Source organism: Rhinoderma darwinii, chromosome 9 (genome assembly GCF_050947455.1).
Source record: "Rhinoderma darwinii isolate aRhiDar2 chromosome 9, aRhiDar2.hap1, whole genome shotgun sequence".
Classification (NCBI taxonomy): domain Eukaryota; kingdom Metazoa; phylum Chordata; class Amphibia; order Anura; family Rhinodermatidae; genus Rhinoderma; species Rhinoderma darwinii.
In genome coordinates this window covers 51491875-51510453 of record NC_134695.1, presented here as the reverse complement: position 1 = coordinate 51510453, position 18579 = coordinate 51491875, and the positions used below count along the sequence as shown (strand labels likewise).

Below are 18579 nucleotides of genomic sequence, written 5' to 3'. Positions count from 1 at the left end.
GATGTGGTAGTTATATGTTCTACCATCATCATCTATGTGTGATAAGAATTTATAAGTTTTGCTTCCTGCTAGACTGAAGTAGAAGTAGGTACATAGATAGCCGTAGGTAGGCTTTCCTTCACCCAGAGGAAAATTTCACTTTTCTAATCTAGCCCTTTATCCAAATGCCCTGGCCAAACAGAGTGGCTTGTTGGCTCCCCCCATGGCCCTCAGCACCCTGCGCACATGCCCCGCAACCCACTTCCCTGGCTACGCCCCTGCTGAAGATATCTGCATATCACATATTGAATGATGGATACTCATTTATCAAGTAGTAAGTTCTACGAAGTTACTTACCAATCACCACTCAGACCTCATGTCCTACTTGTTCCTGTCTTCACCCATTGAGCTCTGTAGCAAAAATAACCAAATCTGCTCTGTGGTCCTGTGATCCCATAATCCACTCTTACAGTATTCACTTTGTTGTCCCTATAACTAACCACCCCCATACCACAGTTACCGCGCACAGTTGTGGGCTTAGTGTGCGCAGCTCCTGGCACTGCTTTCTCTGGTCAAACGTAAACTGTTTGCTCTTTAAATCTTTTCCTGTTTGGATTTTCATAGAGATTAATAGTGACAGAATAGAAAACTTCATAATAGGCTATGTTCACACGGAGTATTTTGGGGGAGGAATATCTGCCTCAAAGCTCCAAACGGAATTTTGAGGCAGATATTCCTCCCCCAAAATACTCCGTGTGAATAGCAATTATCGCGCCGTTTTTCGCCCGCGGCCATTGAACGCCGCGGGCATAAAACACGCTTTCTCCTGCCTCCCATTGAAGTCAATGGGAGGTCGGACGCGGAAGCGCCCGAAGATAGGGCATGTCGCTTCTTTTTCCCGCGAGGCAGTTTTACTGCTCGCGGGAAAAAGACGCCGACGCCTCCCATTGAAATCAATGGGAGGCGTTCTCGGGCCGTTTCTGCCGAGTTTTGCGACGCGGTTTCCGCGTCAATAAACTCGGCAAAAGACCCCGTGTGAACATAGCCTAAGACCAAGAAGTCCTAATGCCTTGATAGAGTATTGAAAACGTAAAGTATCTTTTCGTAGAGGTGACCAAGTTCAATGGGAAGGACAAGTTATGTGTTTCTGGAGTGGACAGAATCATTTAATGTGTAGGTAAACGTTTGACAAACTTCTGACATGTCATAGTGACATGTCAGAAGTTTGGATTGGTGGGGGTCCGAGCACTGAGACCCCCACTAATCGCTAGAATCTGTGTAGATTCATTTTTTAATTCATATTGTATGTAATCTTTTGGAATTGATGGAATAACATTTTTTATTTTATATTTGACTTATAGACTCAGTGTTCTCTGTTTTGGTACAATATTCAAAATGTATAGGGAGAAACAATTGTATTAACAATCGTTCATCCCCACACTTGTGATCATTGCTCTGTGTTAATGGAGCAACTGAGCGCTGACTGATATGATATATTGTTGCCCATCGCTCGTATAACGGGCAGAATATCTGCTTGTGTAAAAGTAATTTTAGTGACAGCGGCAGACCACAATATTGCAAGCAACTAATTGTATTACTTTGTACTGCAGCTGTAGCTCTATAGTTTAAAATAAATTTTTTTGCACAAAAATTTCCAGTAGTAATAACATAGGTAGGGAACAACACAGAGTTCCAAAAAGGATGCTCTAAAATTGTTATCTCATAGGGAATACAAATATATATTAAAACGGACATGTCAAGAGAGCCAACAACTCCTAAATCCTGTGACTAACAGGTGACATCTCCTCTTATTGGAGTTATTCTCTTTCCTTTTCCTTTGCAAGTATACAGTAGCCAATGTCTGGTACAATGACATTGAAGCTTGATTAGGAAATATGCGGAACCCTCCATCACCTCCATTAGGTCTGAGTTGTGATCAATAATCCCACCGATGCAGAGCCTAAGAGCGGTGCAGAGCCTAAGAGAATCTGATTCTGGAACCAAATAATGCACTGGAAGTTATGATGTATCGGCTGTTTAACATTCAGTGGCAACTGAGCAATAAAACCTTCCCAGGTATCAAAAAAATGTTGTGTGCGTTGTTTTTTGTGGAGCGCAGTATCCGTCCAATCCATCTTTAGGAGGAAAGATAGTTTTTCCAAAAAGATTGGGGCTCCCATTCTAATCAAGTTTGTAGTAATTGTGTTGATGTGTAAGAAGATGCTTTGTGCCAAAATGTTTGTATTCTTGGGCAGGCACAGAGACAATGAAACAGGTTGGTGTCTGGGGTTGACGGAGGGTCTATATGCCCATCTGGAAGCCTTAGAGAGGTATGAGATATGTTTGGTGCCTAATGTTCTGCCTCATCTTCCAGAATATTGTAGATGGTAAAAACGTATAGGCATGATCCTGAGCGTGTACTGTAGTGTTATAGAATAAGCTTGGAATATCTCATTTCCATTTCGTAAGCGTAGCTATAGAGTCAGCATCGCCCAAGTGTTTATGAAGCATTTTCTATTGTCTAGTCATTTGACCTTTCTGGACATCATGTTTGGAGAACCACCCCCATAGCACTGGACTCCATTCCAGATCTGTCCATTTAGCCAGGATGGTTTAAAGGTAACTGTTAACTTCTAGGTTAAAGAAAAGCAATATAGTAGTCTGTCAGTATTTAAGATGCATTTTGTTCAATGTAAGAATTTGTTTATGGGTAGAGGTAACCAATTTCTCTAGAGAAGTAATTCCTCCTTTGTGCCAACCATAGAATATCGGATAAGGCCATTGGGAAAGTCTGGGTTGATTATTAAGGCGATATATGGGAAATAATTGAGATGTAAAGGAGTTTTTTTGACAGGTTTTCCATATAGTTTTAAGTAGGGGATTTACTTTAGCCTCATTGTGAAGGGTATTGTAGGATTGGTGTAAATGGGCTTTTAAGAAGAGCGAAGGGACAAAAGTATCTTCCACATATAAGTCAGTATAACCGGAAGTGTCACGTAACCAGTCAAAGGCGATCCTGAGTTGAGCTGCTAGGTTGTATAGTTGTATAGTTTGACATTAGGGAAGTAATGCCTTCATTAGGTTTCGGTTATTGAAACATTTGACGGGCAATCTGGGGGCGTTTGTTGTAACAGATATAGGTACGGTAAGGAAAATGTATTTGTTTTCCTTTCTTCGGTCTCAAAGAGATTGGAAGGGATTGTAAAATGTAGAGAAGTTTTTTGGGAACTTAATAAGATCAGCCCTTCCTGTAATGACGGGGGGTAGGGAAACGGACAAGTGAGCCCTAGTCTACCCGCCACTCTGACCCTGCTTACTTGCAACGACCCGCCCTAGGCGACGGGGTACAACTGGGCGGCGGTCCCTGCGCTCAGTAAGTGCACGACAAACACGACAAACATACAAGGGAATACAAGCAAGGGAAAGGGGCAGTTGCCCACGGCAACACCGTGAGCAACCAGAGTGGTGAACGAGCCGAGTCAAGCCAGGAGTGTGCGAGGTACCAAACGAAGAGCAGAAGAGTAGTCAGTAAGCCAGGGTCTGTATGGAGCAGGATCAAAATAGAAGGAGCTGTAGCTGGGCCAGGAAACCACACGAAAAGAATCACAAGCACCGAGGGACAGGAAGGGCAGGCTTAAATAGACCGAGGGCGGGAGCTAGCTGAGTCTGGCCAGGTTGCGATAGGCTCTCCCACTCCTAATCCTGCCAGCCTGAGTGGTGGAAGCTGGAGTCAGTCTCAGGGATGTAGATTCAGGTGCTGACTGATTAATTATGGGATTTAACCCCGAAGCTGTGCCTGGCAGATCCTTTACACTTCCCTTGTGGAAAATGTTTCCAAGTGGACATAGTTGTTTCTAGAGATAGCATGTATAGATCATTGTTAAGGTGTTATTGGGGGGAAGGTTGATGAGAGATCTGAATACCCAGGTACATCAGGGACTTAGATTGCCATATAAATGGGTATTGGGGTGCCCACAGAGGATGGCTTGGTCACTTAAGTAGTAAGGTTTCAGTTATATCTAAATTTAGGAAGAAGCCAAATAATTGACTGACCGTCTCTAAATCACAAAGAAGTCTGGGAAGGACTTGTTTAGGATTTGATATGAATAATAATATATATCATCGAGAAAACCGCAATTCTCAATTCTGTCGAGTGTAAGGTGATCACTTTGAAAGAGTAGGTTGCTAAAAATTTTAATTGTAAAGGGTCTATAGATTCCTTAAAATGAGTGGGGACAGGGTACAGCCCTGTCTAGTTCTCCGAAACATATCAAAATCGGGGCTGTTTAAGCCGTTATTTGTAAGTGTGGATGGGCATCTGAGTTTAAGAGGTTAATAAATCGTGAGAAGTTAGTTCCAATAGAAAGGTGTTCAGGAGCGGCATGTAGGAAGCCCTAAATTAATTCAGGCTCCAGACCAGACTGCTAAATTAATTCAGACCCCAGATCAGACAAGAAAAATACCCAGACCTGACTCCTCCATATACTTACCATCTTGGCTCCTGGGCTTCTCTTCAATTCTGGAAATTGCTGCACACAGGATCTCAATGCCGGCAAAGGAACCTGGGAGCGACGGTGGTCAGTATTATCGAGTGTTATCTATTTGATTAGTTGTGGCTGATTAGTTGATGGGCACTTTAAGTTATGAGCGCCGGGATGTAAAAAAGAAACATAAAAAAATAGTTTTGTCCTCAAGGTCAAAAGGAAGTCTGGTCTGGGGTCTGTATTTATTTAGCGGGTCTTGTCGGGGGTCTGTATTTATTTAGAGGTTCCCGCTTGTAGCGCCCATGGCCTCGGGCTGTCGGGTTCACTCACCACCCGACGCCCGCAGCCATGGATCTGTGAGCGCCGTCTGGCCGGGTCCCGTAGGGTGCGCGCGCACGCTCGCGCCCGCTCTTAAAGGGCCAGCGCGCGCACATGAAAACAATGATCATTAACCCACATGACTTCCTGCTCTATAAGAATGCCCCAGCCCTTCTGATCCTTGCCTGAGCGTTGTTAGTCTTTCCCAGTCTGTCTCGCAAATGGGCCCTTAGTGTCTCCCGTTCCCGCTGTTACCCGTGCCCTGTTACCGTTCCTGTATTCCGCATTGTTCCTGTGCCTACCCGTGTTCAAGTGCCATCTGCCACGTCAAGTGCCATCTGCCACGTCAAGTGTCATCTGCCACGTCAAGTGCCATCTGCCACGTCAAGTGCCATCTGCCACGTCAAGTGCCATCTGCCACGTCAAGTGCCATCTGCCACGTCAAGTGTCTTCTGCCACGTCAAGTGCCATCTGCTCATCGGATACTGCCCCGCCACGTCTGGCGCCACTTTCCGCACCTGCCTCCATCCGTGCTGAAGCCACAGCCACCGCCCGGAGTATTTCAGGTACCTAAGCATTACTGTCTGCCATCTTACTTTCACATAGACTGTGACCTGGTCAGCTGCCTCCCCGCTACGGCGGAGCGGCCTAGTGGGTCCACAAACCCAGTGTTCGTGACACCGCTAAATGCATGTCGAAGATTCACAGTGAGCAATAAGAAATGAAGGGGAAGCAGCGCTCGTACGAACGCTGCGCCCCTTTCAAAACAGCTGATCGGCGGGGTCCAGAGAGTCAGACCCCGACCCATCAGCTATTGATGGCCTATCCTAAGGATAGTCCATCAATTTTTATAGGCTTGAAAACCCCCTTAACCTCCATCTTCTCCCTGACCTAATAATTGAGGTTCTCCCATGACAATGAGACCATGGGGTGAGCCTTTACCCAGTACATTGAACACGTCCAGCATGTGTGACAGATCCGTGCAGTTCTCCAGTGTATTAATGTGCGGTGCATGCCCAGTGTTCCACTTGTATTATAAATTATATGGGGCCCGTTCGTTTCACATATTGTGGTCAGCTGGCGGCCCCTTATTTGCTCCTAATTCATCACCTGCAAAACACAATGAAAATAGAGCAGTTACCCATAGCAACCAATCAGATTCCAGCTTTCATTTTTCAGGGGTCCCTTGGAAAATGAAAGAAGCAACCTAATTGGTTGCTATAGGCAACTGTCCCAATTTTCCTTTGCATTAGTTGTGATCAGTGTCCCCCATTGACTGTCTCCTTACACAAGGATGGAGCTTCAGTAACCCCCCTGCCTTGAAAATGGAAATAACAGTTATTTGAAACTAAGATGGCGGAAGTCACAACACACAACTGGTTAATAGGCACGACACATTGGAGGGAGAGCTTACTATGTCAATTATTGGGGATCTCACAGTCTGGCTAATACAATCTGTGGGGGGTTCAGATAATTTAGTGACACCATGATGTTTTATACAATAATATTGAATTTGAACCCAGTATCATATGCTGGGGGTGACCATAAGGTCAAATTGTGGACTGGCAGCTTCCTAGGCGGGGTTACTGTGGCAGGCAGACAAGCCTGGCCACGGTAGGTGGACTTGCCCGCATTAGGAGGTGGGGTGCCAGGGGCAGGTGGGTCCCGGCTCCTGGAGTGCAGTGCAGTGATGATATTGGGCTCCCCTTTGTTGTATATTAAATTTTGGTCAATAAAGTTGGCGTAAACCACAAAAATGTTTTACGATGAAATGCTGTGTATGTTGTTTTTATTTTGGGATTAGGGGTAATGGAGTCTCTAGGCTTTAGCAGGGGCGATCCTTACTGTATACGGCATCATTGGAGCAGTCTGCATAGTATAAGGGCAGCAATGTTTACACATCATTAATCCAGCAGTATATATTGTATATACTACATGCTTACTATTGTTATATTACTAGAGGTAAAGGCACTGTGGAGGTGGAACAACATGGGCAATGCCCGTCCTTCTGGGGTGTGTAACACTGTAATATTTAGAAATAACATTAATGTTTTAATATACATCCCGGCTCCACCAACACAACTGATTTTTGTGAGGCCATTTAGTGTTGTGTTCTGGGGTCCTATATTTTCCATGTATGCTCCGTCATGAGTTTATTGTGGGCACTACTATGCTTTGCCACGCCCACATTGCCTGTCACTACTTATAGCTACAGTTTAGATTGCTGTGCCCCGCCCACATACAGTTCCGTTGCTCCGCCCACTGAATGTCACTATAGACTAGTTGCTTGGCAACAGACTTCTTAAGATAAGATTCCATGTGATTTCCTCAGTCTTATCTATTCCAAAACCATGGAGAAGGTAAATAACCTAATCCTCCAACCCCACCCCCTGTAATACATGGAACCCAGGGGAAATGATGTCATTTGCTGCATGTATACCCTCATCTATACCAGAGTTTCTACATTATTTCAGAAAATGTATTTGCCGTAGCAAAACTATGAAGATTGCATCGGCAGATGTTTCTTGTAATTGTACCTATCAACACGTGCTGTAAGGCAATAGTGCTGAGCACTGATCCACCATACTTTATACTTCTTACCATTATATCAAGTATTGTCTAGTTTTAACCCTTTCACTTCCTAACCTCATTATTGGTTCCCCCCAAGTAAATAGATTTTTAGTCTCAGACTAGATCTTAAGTTTAAACTTAATTTTACCTTCAGATAAGAAAACTTTGTCCGGAAGGATTTCTCTGGAACGATGAGAAAAAGGCACTTGAGTTCTCAAGGTAAGAAGAGACTCCACAGTCTCCAGGATTTCTGTTTCAGACAGTAGAAAGATTCACTAAAGATTATAAGCTCTCATTCTCTATTATTTTTATTCAGTTAATAGGTTTATATTAGGTATTTGCTTTGAGGCAATTTTCTTATATATATCTCTGCTAAAGTGTCTTCAAAGATGGAGCTCCCCTTTAACCCCTTCCCAACTTCCACCGTATATTTATAATGGAGGCCAGGTGGGGTGGTATATTCCAGGCTCACGGGCTGAGCACACTCCATAAAATGAGCGTGATGGCTTGTATGTTACACCCAAATCTTTACAGTAACTAACAGGATCCCGCTCGCTTAACCCCTTAAATGCCACATCTAATGCCACATCTAAGCCATTAGAATAAGGGGGCGCCCCCTCCTATTTCCTTTAACCCCCTCTTGATGCAAACGTGGGGTGTTAATAATAATAATAATAATATAATAATAATCTTTATTTATATTGTGCCAACATATTACGCAGCACTTTACAATTTAGAGGGGACATGAAACAAACAATATCAGACATTACATAGTGACAAAGATCATTTACAGTTCAAACCCGGGGAGTGAGGACCCTGCTCGCAAGAGCTTACAATCTATGAGGAAATAAAGGAGACACAAAGTGTAATAGTGTTTGTTCTGTACAATGGTCCGGCCATTTTTATACACATGCGGTGGTAACATAAAGCTGCATGAGCCGGTCACCAGCCAGTATCCGTGTATGACGGACATGAAGAGAAGGAGTGGGAGGGAATCTTATTCTGATGACTAATCTAAAAGGGGGGCCATGGAAAGGAGTCAGATTAGGGAATGTTATAGGCCTGTCTAAATAGATGTGTTTTCAGGGCACGTTTAAAACTGTGGATATTGGGATATTAATGATTGTTATATCAGCCTAGAGGCCTAATGAAGGCCCCCAGGTCTGCCATATCTGTGCTCCTATAAATACGAGCCTGAAAAGAACATAATGTTCCCTCCATACATTAACATTGCAGTATATCGTGGAAGCGATCCAAACATCACTGATTCAAGCCCCCTAGGGGGACTAATACAAAAAAGTAAAATAAAGGTTTTCTTATATACATAAAAAAAATTAAGAGTTTAAAAAACTTCCCTTTTCCAATTTTCCTCCAAAAGCAATGTAAAAAAAATTAACATAACCGGTATCGCTGCGTCTGTAAAAGTCATTACAATATAACATTATTTAACCTGCACGGTGAACGCAGTAAAACAAAAATACAATAACGGCTGAATCGCTGTTTTTTGTTCATCTCATCTCCCACAAAAATTTTAATAAAAACTGATCAAAAGGTTTTATGTACCAACAAAAACTGGAGCTCGCCCTGCAAAAAAACAAGCCCTCACGCTGCTCAATTGACGGAAAGATAAAAACGTTATGGTTTTCAAACTTTGGTGACACAAATTTTTTTTATTTTTAACAACTATTTTTTTTCTTTTTAAAAGCAGTAAAACATAAAAACAACTATATCGTTTTGGTTTTGCCGTAATCGTATTGACCCGCAGAATAAATTTATCATGTAAATTTTACTGCATGGAGAACGCCGTAAACATGAAACCCAAGAAACAATGCAGGAATCACAGGTTTTTTTTTCCCCTTTCTACTCCACAAAGAGGTTTTTTTCCAGTTTCCCAGTACATTATATCGTATAATAAATGGTGCCTAAAAACCTACAATTTGTCCCGCAAAAAACAAGCCCTAATACGGCTATATCGATAGAAAAATCTAAAACTTATGGCTTTTCGAAATTGGGGAGGAAAAAACAAAAATGGTCCGGTCCGTCCGCTCCGTCTGCTCCCTCCACTCCAAGGGCACAAGTCCGGAAGCCGCGACTGGAAGTAGTAATCTTACTGTCCGGCCGCGGCTTCCGGTCCACAAGAAAATGGCGCCGGACGTCGCTTGGCCGAAGACCTTCAATTTGGACTGTGTGGGAGCCGTTCCCACACAGACGGCGTACAGCATAGTGGATGGAACGGGCCCCGTTCGCATTCACTACGGGGCTGTATGTGCCGTATTCCATGTCTGTATGTGTCGTTAATCGACACATACAGAGATGGAAAAAAAAATGGCAGCCCCCATAGACAAGAAAAAGTAAAAAAATCAAAAAAAGTAAAACACAAACACACAAATAAATATTTTAAAAAAAAATAAAACACTAAAAGCAAATTGATATAAATTATATTTTTTGTTCGCGACACTCGTCCTTTAACAAAACTTTACACGTCCTTTAACAAACCCACCGCTGGGACCCAGTCTCCTACTTACCCTCTGTCACGCCACCACCACATCTAGGTGATGCTTATATAGTCTCTTATAAATATCTGTAAAACTCTTCTCTTATACTATTACTTTAGTTACAGCAATGTGCAGTTGAGCAAGCTGCCCCCCCTCAGCAGCAATAGCAGCAGCAGCCTATTAATGGGCCCCAAGCAGACCCTGATGACGGGGAAGTCAGTCCGACTTGAGGAGAGCCCGTCGGGCAGGTAATTTGAGTATAGTCCTACGTTAATCGACACATACAGAGATGGAAAAAGCAAATTGATATAATAATTTTTTTTTCGCGACACTCGTCCTTTAACAAAACTTTACACGTTCTTTCTTGTTACATTCAGAGGGCTTAAAGGGGTTTAAATTGATGGCCTATCCTCAGGATAGGCAATTAATATGTGATCCGTAGGGATCCGACACCTGGCACCTCCACCGATTCACAGTACGAGCAGTGGGCCCTGCGGCCCCTTCAAAATGGCTGATCAGTGGGGGTGCCGGGAGTCGGACCCTGACAGATCACATATTGATGGCCTATCCTGAGAATAGGCCACTCATTTTATGGGACTGGAAAACCCCTTTAAGCCTATTCTGACACTAGTCCTACTCACACAACTAATGGGATGTAATAGTTTAGGCAATCCTAAACATATTCAGCTTTAGTTACTGGACAAGTATTTTAAGCTGCAGAATGTCACCACAAGAGTTATTCAGGGTTCTTTTCAGGGCCAGATTAAGATTGGTGGGATCCCCAATCCCACCGCTGGGACCCAGTCCCCTACTTACCCTCTGTCACGCCACCACCACATCTAGGTGATGCTTATATAGTCTCTTATAAATACCTGTAAAACTCTTCTCTTATACTGTTACTTTAGGTACAGCAATGTGCAGTTGAGCAAGCTGCCCCCCATCAGCAGCAATAGCAGCGGCAGCAAATTAATGGGCCCCAAGCAGACCCTGATGACGGGGAAGTCAGTCCCACTTGAGGAGACCCCGTCGGGCAGGTAATTTGAGTATAGTCATACATAAATGCAACAAACAGAAATCTACATTGGATTATTAGGAGCTGTATCATCAGATACTGCAGCTTGTAAAAGTGTATATGTGTTATAGCTGAGAAATCACATTCTATGTATAATTCACTTAGTCTTAAAGAGACAGTAAGAGATTATTTTACTATTATACTCTTACGTTAGATGGGGACCAGGAGATAAATCTACTGAAAAGAGCCTTCCATTGAAGAGGAAACCTGAACTGGAGACTCTGAAAGACGTCAAGAGTGAGTATTATCCATGTGATTTATGCATCATGTGTCTGTTCCATCAAGACTTTGTTGAGGGGACAAGTGTATTTCCCTGAAACCCGTAAAAAATACAATAATTTTCTATCAATTAACTGGGTAAACAGCAGATCCATCTTACTTGTCCATTCTCTTCCAGGAATGGCTTTAACCTTGATGGAAGAAGAGGAACGTCTGTGTTTCACATGTGATTTTGCCTCCGTCTTCGGGTATGTCGCTTCTACAAAACTGGCAAAATATTCTATTCCCATTGACCTATAGATCAGTGCAGGGCGGACACAAACAGCAGAGGGCTCCTGTGCAGGAACAATATTTGGGCCCCTTGTTCTTCGATTTTTTTTTATATGGCTACTAGGCCCTCTTACCTACTCAGCCCCTGTGCAGCTACACAGGTCACACAAAGTAAGTCCACCCCTGGATCAGCGATCCTGGGAACCTTAGAATAGTTATCCTGGAGTATTTAAAATACAGTAGGGCAGGCAATGGTATAAAATAATAAACTAGCAGGTATTCAACCTCTACAGTGCCCCCCCCGCTCCAGCACTGAGGTCCTGTTCTTCACCGCTTTAATCCGGGAAGCTCCTGCAGCAGTCACGTGCTGCTTATTGGTAAAGGCTGAGGCAAATGATTGGCTGCAGCTGCACATGAACGATGAACAGCATGTGACTGCTGCAGGTGCTTCTGGGGCTGGAGCGGCAGAGAACAGGACCATAGTGCCGGAGGGAATGTTACTTCAGGGGTTGAGTAACTGATAGTTTATTATTTTATACCATCCCCTGCCCTGCTTCCTTTTATGAAGGATTGGCTGAAATCAAGCCTATTCCCCTTTTGAAAGATATTATTGTAATTGTTTTTGGCAATAAACCTCAGAGGAGTATTTTTGAGCATACTAGCAATGTATGTGTCTCTTACTTCTCTCCGATATATATATATTGACATAACCTACGATCTGGATCTGGATAAATTCCCGGAGTGAGTGTCTGTTGGAACACTCGTCTAAAATTTCACTCTAATATATTTTTAGCCATAACTTGCTCAACAGATCTGATCAGTGACATAAAAGATCCAAGAATATCAGGTGGAGTCTTGTTTTAGGCTTCTCTTCATATTATTACTTGGTGTATGGGCCACCCGAGACATTCCCACCTCAGCTTTATCCACTCAGAATAAGAAGTGTGTGTACAGAACCCCCAGATAACTATTCCACTGTTCCTTGGACTGTATGGCTGGTGAGGGGCGGTAATGGGACAGAAACAATTGTTGTAATTATGATTTAGGGTTGACGGTGAAATCTGCAGTGACCGATGGTTGACTGACTGTGTTGTAGAGGGGCGACCTCTGACTTCCCATACCAAAGACCATGCTGATTGGTTACTATGGACAAAACCTCCTCTTTCTGTCATCACTGGTTCTCAAAAATTAGGTTCTTCATATTTAGTGTCTTACATAAACTATTTTCATTTTTATTTAGATCCAAGGAACTTGATGATTTCCTAGCGTCTGTGAATTATTACATGTATTGTTTTCTAATGAAACAATCACAAGACAAAAGGCCAAAATCTCTACTACCGTAAGTGTTTGTCACGTTCACAAGTAACAGGTTGCTGCAGATTTTCTGTCCGGATTTGCATTAGCAGCAAAGTCGATGAGACTTGAAGAAATCCGATCTACATGCTGCTGAAATTTTCTGCACAGAAATTGATTTGCGGTGCTTATTTCTAAATTTGCAGCATGTCAACTTCTGCTATGGAAGTGCACATGTTTGTTGCTGTTTTCCCGATAAAATTCAATGGGGAAGAAGAAATTCGCAAGTAAATCCTAGTGTTGCACATGTTGCTGTGGATTACCTGTGGATTCGCAGCAAAATTTGTAAGTTCAGATAGTTCAATATGTTAAAAAAAAAGACACTATATTCATCTCCCGTAGTAATGCTTTCCTGTCCCCGTTGGTCTGTGTACATCGTGACAACACATAACTGCTGCAGCCAATCACAGGCTGCGGCAGTCACATGTGACAACTCTGGAAGCTGGGTCTACAAAGACCGGCAGAAAAGTGTTGCTAACGGAGCGCCAGAGGAAGTAATTGTAGTAGCATTTGACACCCGCAGCAGGGAGATCCACACAATTTGGTGCGGATTTGCCACTGCAGATTTCCCTACAATTGTCAACAGATTTGCTGCAGAAATCTTCTACGTGTGAACTTATCCCAAAAATGTGGTAATAAAAGCTGAATTATTTGAAAATGTCACCAAAAAGAAAGGGGGAAGAGATCCTATTGTCCATAATGCTGGGATGGATCCACACCCCCTCTATAAAGGCTTTTCTTACAATGCTGCTTGTTTGTTTTTCTAGGAGTCGGAGACCTCCAGAAAAACTGGCAGAGAAGTCAGATCTGGAGAAGAGACTGGAAGCAGCACTGAGACATCTCACTGTCAGATACTCTGCCCTTAATATTGGACAAGAAATAAAGGAGCAGCACCACATGACATTTGAGAAGTATGTTATCTTTTGAGAATTTATGAAAAATGTGGTGTCTTACGTTTTGCCATTTAGGAATGTATTCACACGGTGCGGTTTTGCCACGTTTTCTTACTGCGTGGACAAAAAACGCATTTGCAAAATCGCGACAAATCGCGCTAAAAAGGCATGCATTTATCTATGTGGTTTTCAGCCGCACGGAAAAAAAACGCAGCAAAACGGCACCGTGTGAAGACACTCTAATGATTAGACTATAAAATAGTAATAATGTTAATATCAGAACTGTTCCCTACACAAGAGAGGTGGGGGGGGGGGGGGGGGAGTACTGGGACCCAGTAAAAAAAATCTTGCTCAGCTGTGGAGAATTTCAAATTTTTTACATTTACCCATAAAACACAGGCTGCCAATTATGATGGCCTGTAATCAGGGTCGGCCTTAGGGGTGTGCGACCTGTGCAAGTGCACAGGGTGCTACACCCTCATAGCATGTAGGGGGCGCCACTGGGTTCTGCCTCTGCTCTGTCCTCTGCTCCTCCTTACACACACAGAGGAAACAAGAGCCGAGGAACAAGAGCAGAGGAGGAAGCTCCACCCACAGCCATTCCTGCAAGAAGCCTGTGAGCCTGTGTCACGAAGGGTTTGTGGACCCACTGGGCCATTCCGCCTTGGCGGTAAGGCAGATGGCAAACAGGGCACAGGTGATTGTCTATAGTTCGTATAGGTACCTGTGGCAGCTCAGACAGCAGCAAGGCAGGCTCGGCTAGGACTAGGCAGCAGGTAGACGTCAGGCGAGGTGAAGCAGGTCAGACGTGGATACAGCACGACACGACTTTGGCACAGCACAGTGCTCGACCAGGGTGGTATGGAATGCTAGGGACAGGGACAGGAACAGGAACTGGAATAGGTACAGGAACTGGAACAGGTACAGGAACAGGTAACACACTAGGCGGCCATCACATAGACAAATTAGGGAACAACAACAACGCTCAGGCATCGAAGCAGGGGGCTGGACCCCTCTTATAGTCCAGGGTACTCACGGGTCAAAGTTCGTCAAAAGGTCCGGTGCGCACGCTGCCCCTTTAAGAGCAGGCACGGGCTTGCGCGCGCACCCTACAAGATCCGGCTGAGGTGAGTGGACGCGAGCGCTGGCGTCTCCTGAGGAGGAGGCTGGGGCCAGCACATGCCGACTCATGGCTGCGGCTGTCAGGAGGGGACCGGAGCTGCCAGCCTGCAGTCACGGACATTACAGCCTGTCAGCAAGGAGAGAATTTACATTTTTTTACATTTACCCTTAAAACACAGGCTGCCAATTATGATGGCCTGTAATCAGGGCCGGCCTTAGGGGTTTGCGACCTGTGCAAGTGCACAGGGTGCTACACCCTCCCAGCGTGTAGGGGTGCCACTGGGTTCTGCCTCTGCTCTGTCCTCTGCTCTGTCCTCTGCTCCTCCTTACACACACACACACACACGGAGAAAACAAGAGCCGAGGAACAAGAGCAGAGGAGGAAGCTCCACCCACAGCCCGTCCTGCAAGAAGCCTGTCAGCAAGGAGAGATAGTAATTGTCTATGTGTGTATATGTGTCTCTGTGTTTGTGTGTGTATATGTTCCAGTATGTGTGTATATGTCTCTGTTAGTGTGTATATATGTATGCCTCTGTGTGTGTTTATATATGTGTGGGTATAGTTATCAGAGTGTGTTATCTTTGGTGTTACATAGGACTGCAGGTAACATCTACTACATTATCGGTACTCAGAGAGTTATCACTGTGCTATCTGTAGTATTACATAGGACTGCAAGTAACATATACTACATTATCTGTACTCAGAGAGTTATCACTGTGTTACCTGTGGTATTACATAGGACTGCAGGTAACATCTACTACATTATCCATACAGTGTATATATGTGCCTGTGTGGGTGTATATGGGTCTGAATGTGAATGTATCTTTGTGCTTGCATATATGTGCCTTTAATGTATTTGTATATGTTCCAGTCTGTGTAATTATGTGCCTGTGTGTCTGTATTTATGTGCCTGTATCTGTCAATGCCATGCTGTCACTGGCTGTCGTAATGTCCTCATGGGCGCTCTGCCCCTTGCAGTGTTGCTATGGGTCACACATGTTTCTAGTCATACCTCAAAACTCAGAGCTTATTGTATTTTTCCTGTATTCGTGTTTCAGGAGCAAAGCATCAGCTACAAGGAGGCTCCGCAGATTCATTGAGGTACCGGCATTGAATTTATATTCTAAGATATGATGAATAGAGGTCGTCATGTTCTGCTGGGGACAAGGCGCTGGCGCTTTGCTTATTTCTTACATCGGGTGTGTTTGTTTCTTTGCAGTGTTTATACAGCTTCAGTGTCAAAGTGGCTTGGGTGACGCTGAAGCGTACAAACCTGGAGTCTATAGAGAAGGAGCTGTGCAGGATATTCTGGACAGTACTTTTCCACTCCAAACTGGAACCAATGAGTAACCTGTTTGAATATAGGAAGAAGACAACACCATCTGCAGAAGAGAGGTACAACACATTATTGCTGTACATTGGTCAAGAAATAGTCCTAGCTCTAGTGACTAGACAGGGTCATAGCTATAGGGGGTGCAGAGGTAGCAGTCACACTTATATTGAATTTATGACAAAAATATATTTTTTGACTCAGAAAAATCAGAAGGATTCCTATACACAGCACCGCCAGCGAGCGGTATGAAATCCACCTCTCCGCACTGGCCATTGCCATGGAGAGTTCTCCATACATGTTCCACCATCAGAAGTGTGTGCAAAAGGCATCAAGAAGAATGGTTCGGAGTATGAGATCCCATCTCGCTGATAACCTTATGCAGTCCTAGATTTTAGTGTTGTCCCGGGTGTCCCCTTGCCGTTTCCACAGAGTGGGCATTGTTTGGCGCTATTTGAGCACTATCAGAATATGTGAATAAGTATGGCATCTCGGAACTGTTTTCCAGTATGGGGGCAAGGTTTGATTATGTAGGCTAGTATAACACTGTTGACACTGGTATGATGGTGGCACCATGTGGGCCCATTACGGTGCTACATAGGTATTTCATAATTATGTGGGCAAAGTATGGCAGTTTTGGCACTATTTTGAACTGTGTAAGCAAGTATGACACTGTGTGGGTACTGTTTGGCTTTATGAGGCACTATGTTTTGGCAAAATAGAAGACATTAGCCAATGTATAGCCCTAACTTGGCACTTTATGTACTAGCTTCAGTGTGTGGACTTGATGGGCACTATCTGGTCAGTTGTTTCCCATTTAATCTGGGCACTGTGCAGCTCTCTCTGTCCAGGTACTATGTGGCACTGTATTCATATATAAATATGGTAGTTACTAGGAAGGGCCACATTTTAAACGACTTGCCCTGGGACATTAAACAAACTGCACAGTTCTCTCCCTTTTTTCTTTATCAGAAATGTGTGTGGGTGTGGAGGGAGGGGGGGGGGGATATGCAGGACTGTGATAGGTTCCGGTATAAAAGTAATATCCCACATATGGATTGTGTATGTGCCAAGCAGGTGAAAGCAGATACGAGTTCTTCAGCTCATACTCTTTTCTCTTCTGTCTCCAGTCTCGGCATAATAGGAGCACCATCGAGGATGTTCAACCTACAGGATTTGAAGACTAAAGAACCTGGTTGGAAGAAAAATAAAAAGAATCGCACCTAGTGAGCCTAGTGAGCCATGTGACTATTACTACTGGACATGGATTTTATATGGACATGACAAGATTTACTTGATATGGACTTTTTACCGGATTTGACAATTACAATCGGATATGACTTATACTACTGGATATGACAATTACAATCGGATATGACTTCTACTACCGGATATGACAATTATAATCGGATATGACTTCTACTACCGGATATGACTTCTACTACCGGATATGACTTGACTATGATTTGGGTCATCACCACCAGCAGAGCAATCTAAGCCAACCCCCCACCAGCAGAGCAAACTGTGCATTCATCACACCAATAAAGCGGCTATGTCACCATCACATCAGTAGCGACGCATTTCCACCAGTCTACTGGCTACGCTGACATTGTCACCAGTCGGCTAATAACATCCAACTTTAAGCACAATTCAATTTGTGTGTCTAATTATTTATCTTAGTTGGTTTTTGGCCATTGAATTTACTCTTTCACAAGATCAGTACATTTCTCCCCTGCTGCTGTGATTATTCCCATGACCTGACTGATTCGGGTGTGTTCACACATAGCAGTCATATCATCATTTTTTTCTGTGTTTTCTTGAACAATTGCAGCAAAATGCCGGAGTTGGGCAGCGCTTTAGTGAAAATCATGTCAATAACCGTGGGAATATCGTCGGCAGCAAGATCACACAGTCAAGTCGTCCTTGTTTGCCGAGAACTGAAGAGTGAGAAAGTGCGTGCCCGCACACATGTGCGCACAGCTATGAAGTCGCTGCCGAGAATACTCCCGCCGCCACAGAACAGAAGAAGAAGAAGAATTCACATTCTTCGTCTCAAGTTCTGTTACGTGGTGGCGGCAGAGCCGCGCGCGCACGCTCTCCTCTCCCCAGCTTTTGTCAAACAGTGGAGGAAGCCGCTGTGACACTGTCCGTAGCTGTTTGGACAGTATCACAGTGATAAGTAACACGCCCCCTTGCCATTTACACGCCCCATTGACAGTTCAGGGGGTTGTTTACATATTTTGCGCCAAATATAACGGCACTAATATCTAAATAACGGAGGAGGATAGAAAAAAAAACGTAGGGCTTATTTAGACAAACGTGTAATACGTCCGTGCAACGCGCGTGATTTTCACGCGCCTCGCATGGACCTATGTTAGTCTAAGGGTATGTTCACACGCACTAATTACGGACGTAATTCGGGCGTTTATGCCCCGAATTACGTCCGAAAATAGCGCCTCAATAGCGCTGACAA

The 18579-nt window shown here is 44.0% G+C and overlaps 1 protein-coding gene across 1 annotated transcript; it reads left to right on the top strand.

Annotated features, from left to right (window-relative positions):
- Nucleotides 1-7047: 7047 nt before the first annotated feature.
- Nucleotides 7048-17755, top strand: LOC142660370 (uncharacterized). Its single transcript, XM_075836978.1, has 11 exons — nucleotides 7048-7141; nucleotides 7507-7571; nucleotides 9967-10095; nucleotides 10753-10881; nucleotides 11074-11156; nucleotides 11317-11386; nucleotides 12649-12747; nucleotides 13529-13672; nucleotides 15835-15877; nucleotides 15996-16171; nucleotides 17237-17755. Exons 1-11 carry the CDS (start codon nucleotides 7133-7135, stop codon nucleotides 17331-17333), a joined length of 1044 nt encoding a protein of 347 aa, XP_075693093.1. The 5' UTR covers nucleotides 7048-7132; the 3' UTR covers nucleotides 17334-17755.
- Nucleotides 17756-18579: the final 824 nt, after the last annotated feature.